The sequence below is a fragment of the Peromyscus leucopus genome, chromosome 4 (assembly GCF_004664715.2).
Source record: "Peromyscus leucopus breed LL Stock chromosome 4, UCI_PerLeu_2.1, whole genome shotgun sequence".
NCBI lineage: Eukaryota > Metazoa > Chordata > Mammalia > Rodentia > Cricetidae > Peromyscus > Peromyscus leucopus.
Genome location: NC_051066.1, coordinates 147956946 through 147960479, shown reverse-complemented (window position 1 = coordinate 147960479; position 3534 = coordinate 147956946). Strand labels below are relative to the sequence as shown.

The 3534-nt window shown below is 43.0% G+C and overlaps 1 protein-coding gene across 1 annotated transcript in view; it reads left to right on the top strand.

Moving 5' to 3' along the window:
• Window positions 1-3244: 3244 nt before the first annotated feature.
• Spint3 (serine peptidase inhibitor, Kunitz type 3) overlaps window positions 3245-3534 on the top strand; it is a 3077-nt gene continuing 2787 nt past the window's right edge. Inside the window, exon 1 of the mRNA XM_028868611.1 lies at window positions 3245-3320. Coding sequence (XP_028724444.1) covers window positions 3245-3320 — 76 coding nt within the window. The remainder of the gene's footprint in view (window positions 3321-3534) is intronic.

Genomic DNA, 3534 nt, shown 5'->3' with positions numbered 1-3534 from the left:
CAGAATGAGTTCCACAAGAGCCAGGACTATTTAGAGAGACACTATTGCAATTAATCAATTGAAAAGATAAGCTAATGTGCGGATAAAAATGTATAGATGGAGGAATGACCGAGTAATTTTGATGATAAACTCATTAGGAGATCCATGAAGCTTCATGATCCACTATGTAGAAAGTCACACTTACATGTATTGTCATGATAAAGAAATATCTGAGAAGAAATAATAGCTCAGTTTCAGAAACAAAATGATAGCAGAAAGTATTGGGCTATATAGTCAAAGTGATCAAAGAGAAAAAGGCTATTAAATAATAATGCTGAAATCAGAGTAACTACCCTCCAAAAAATAAAGACAAGAGCTGGAGGCATGGCTCAGTGGTTAAGAGCACTTGCTACTCAAGAGACGACCTGGGTTCAATCCCCAGCACCCATATTGGCAGCTCACAATTGTCTGTAACTCCAGTTCCTGGGCATCCAATGTCCTCTTCTGGCCTTTTTAGGTAACAGGCATGAATGTGGTACACAGACATGTGTACAGGCAAGAGACCCATATACATAAAATAAAAAATTTTAATTAAAAATTAATCTTTATGGAATTAAAAAGTATTAAAAGTAAGTAAATAAAAATAACCAGATTATGGTGACACAGACTTTTCATCTCAGCATTAGGGAGGTGGAGGCAGATAGATCTCTTTGAGTTTGAGGCCAGCCTGGTCTACACAGCAAGCTCCAAGCCAGTCAAGATCACACAATAAGACCCTGCCTCAAAATAAGTAAATAAATAAAAATAAATAATAAAGACAATAGCCAGGCATAGTGGCACAGAATTTTGATCACAGCACATGGGAGGCAGAGACAGTCAGAACTCTGAGTTCTGGGCTAGCCTGGTTTACATAGTGAGACCCTATCCCAAAATAAATAAAGACAATAATGCATATCAAAAATAACTATTGTTATGATATATTAAGAACTCCTAGAAGTCAATACCACACAAATAATATGATAAGAAGGTTGGCAAAAGATGGGGCTGAGAAAATAACTCAGGTGGTAAAGTTTTTGATCTCCTGGGTTCAGTTCTCCATACCACAAAACAAAAAGAACAAGAACAGAAAAATAAAGAAAGGAAGGAAAGGAAAAATGAGCAAAGACCTCAAAAGGTATTGAAAGGATGCACAAATTTAGGAGCAGGGGAGCAGTTAAGAGCCTGTACACAGGACCTGAGTTTGATTCCCAGCCACCTTGGAGGCTCACAACCACCTATAACTCCAGCTCAGGGGGAATCAATGCCTCTAGCCTCCCCAGGCACCCATATTACCAAGAACATACCCCCAACACATGTATATACACATATTTAAAAGTAAGCCTGGCAGTGGTGGCACATACTTTAATCCCAGCACTTGGGAGGCAGAGGTAGGCAAATCTGAGTTCGAGGCCAACCTGGTCTGCAGAGTGAGTTCCAGGACAGCCAGAACTACACAGAGAAACCCTGTCAGGGAAAAAAAAAGCAAGAAAACAAACAAAAAGAAAATAAATCTTTTTTTTTTTAACAAAAGGATACATTGATTTTTAAAAGTAAACATATGGGGGTGGGGATCTTTCCTTCCTTCCTTCCTTCCTTCCTTCCTTCCTTCCTTCCTTCCTTCCTTTCTTTCTTTCTTTCTTTCTTTCTTTCTTTCTTTCTTTCTTTCTTTCTTTCTTTCTTTCTTTCAGACAGGGTTTCATATGACCCAGGCTGGCCTTGAACTCACTATTTAGCCAAGGGTGACCTTGAATTTGTGATCCTCCTGTCCCAACTCCAAGTACTGGGATTTCAGTCATAAACCACACCTTGTTTTTATACTGCATTCTCATTATTCTGCTTAAATACACTGACTCTGCTCCTTTTCCAACCACGTGACAGTTTCAGACTTCTGGATCAAGTACGTGCTGTTCCCATAATTCCTTGGGGGCACCCAGGTGTGATTGAGGTAGCATCTGACAGTACAATCAATGCAAGAGACTTGAGAAACATCTGAACCAGTGCCACAAATCACTGGAACTGAACAGACCAGGGACATGGTCGTGGCTCCGAAACTTGCTCTCTGTATGACGGTGGTCACGGTAGTTTAATCTTGCAAAATGGAGTGCTTCTATATATTTTCTGTTGTATAACAAAATGCCTGAGACTGCATGCCCTATTTTGAAAGGGGGTTTACTTAGTTCAAAAAAACTGGAAACTGAAAGTCCAAGATGAGGCGGTCCCATTGTCCCGGCTTTCGCCACCTCAGCCCCTGTTACCTGTGTCACGGGATGGCTGGTGGCATTATAGCAGGATCACATTGGAAAAGAAGAGGACATACGGTTAGACAGAAGGTCAGAGAAACTCAGGCTTGTTCTTTCCAAGGATTTGTTTTACTTTCAATGATGTAAATGTGTATGGAGGAGATTGTTCACCTGTGTACAGGTGCCCACTGAGGCCAGACGTATTGGATTCTCTTGGAGCTGGAGTTACAGGAAATGTGAACTGCCCAACTTGGATGTTAGGAACCCAAGTCAGGTCCTGTGTAAACTTCCCGGACAAACAGTGTGTGAAGTGTATTTTGTGTGGTACCTGGAAGCACAAAGGCACAGAGTTGGTAATAACTGCTATTGCACTCTTGTTGAAGAAGGGGCTTCTGTACTAAAGTGGTGGCTCTTGGCTGCAGTTGGAGTTTTCTCCAGTCCTGCTCAGGCCCACAGCTGCTCAGACCCAAGTAAACACACAAAGACTTATATTACTTATAAACTGTAAGGCCATGGCAGGCTTTTTGTTATCTAGTTCTTATATCTTAAATTGACCCATTTCTATTAATCTATAAACTGCCATGTGGCTCGTGGCTTACCAGTACTTTACATCTTGATTCTCACGGTGGTGGATTCTCCTGATTCAGCCTTCCTGTTCCCAGAATTCTCCTCTCTGCTTGTCCCGCCTATACTATACTTCCTGCCTGGCTACTGGCCAATCAGCGTTTTATTTATCAACCAAATCAGAGCAACACATTCACAGCATACAGAGCGATATCCACAGCACTTAGCTTTGGAGGTCAGATCAGATATGTCCAGGAGAGAGAGAGACTGTGCTTTGCTGGGACTTTCTGTTCCAGCAGCAGCCAGCCCCGTGAGCAGCAGCAGTTAGGGGCTAGTGAGCAGGATGCAGGGTCAGCCCCTCCTCCGATCTCTTCCCTCCCTAAATAAGACAGCTCCAGGCTGGGCCACTGCCGGCAGACACCATGCAGCTCCAGGCCTCCTTCTCATTTTTCCTGATCCTCACATTCTGCCAAGAGCTTTGCTCAGAACCAAGAAGAGGTTGGTATGAAATGGGGGTCTCAGCATAGACCAGGAAAAGAGCAGTGCAGAGTCTGTTCCTCATCCACCAAGGACAGGCAGCTAGTTCAAGTCATTGACAGACACTGTCAGGTGTCTGCTATGTACCAGGCACCATCCTAGGAGCTGGAGTTTCAGCCACCAGCCAAAGACACTGCCTTTAAATTCTAGGGGGTGGGGGAGGCACACAGCATAC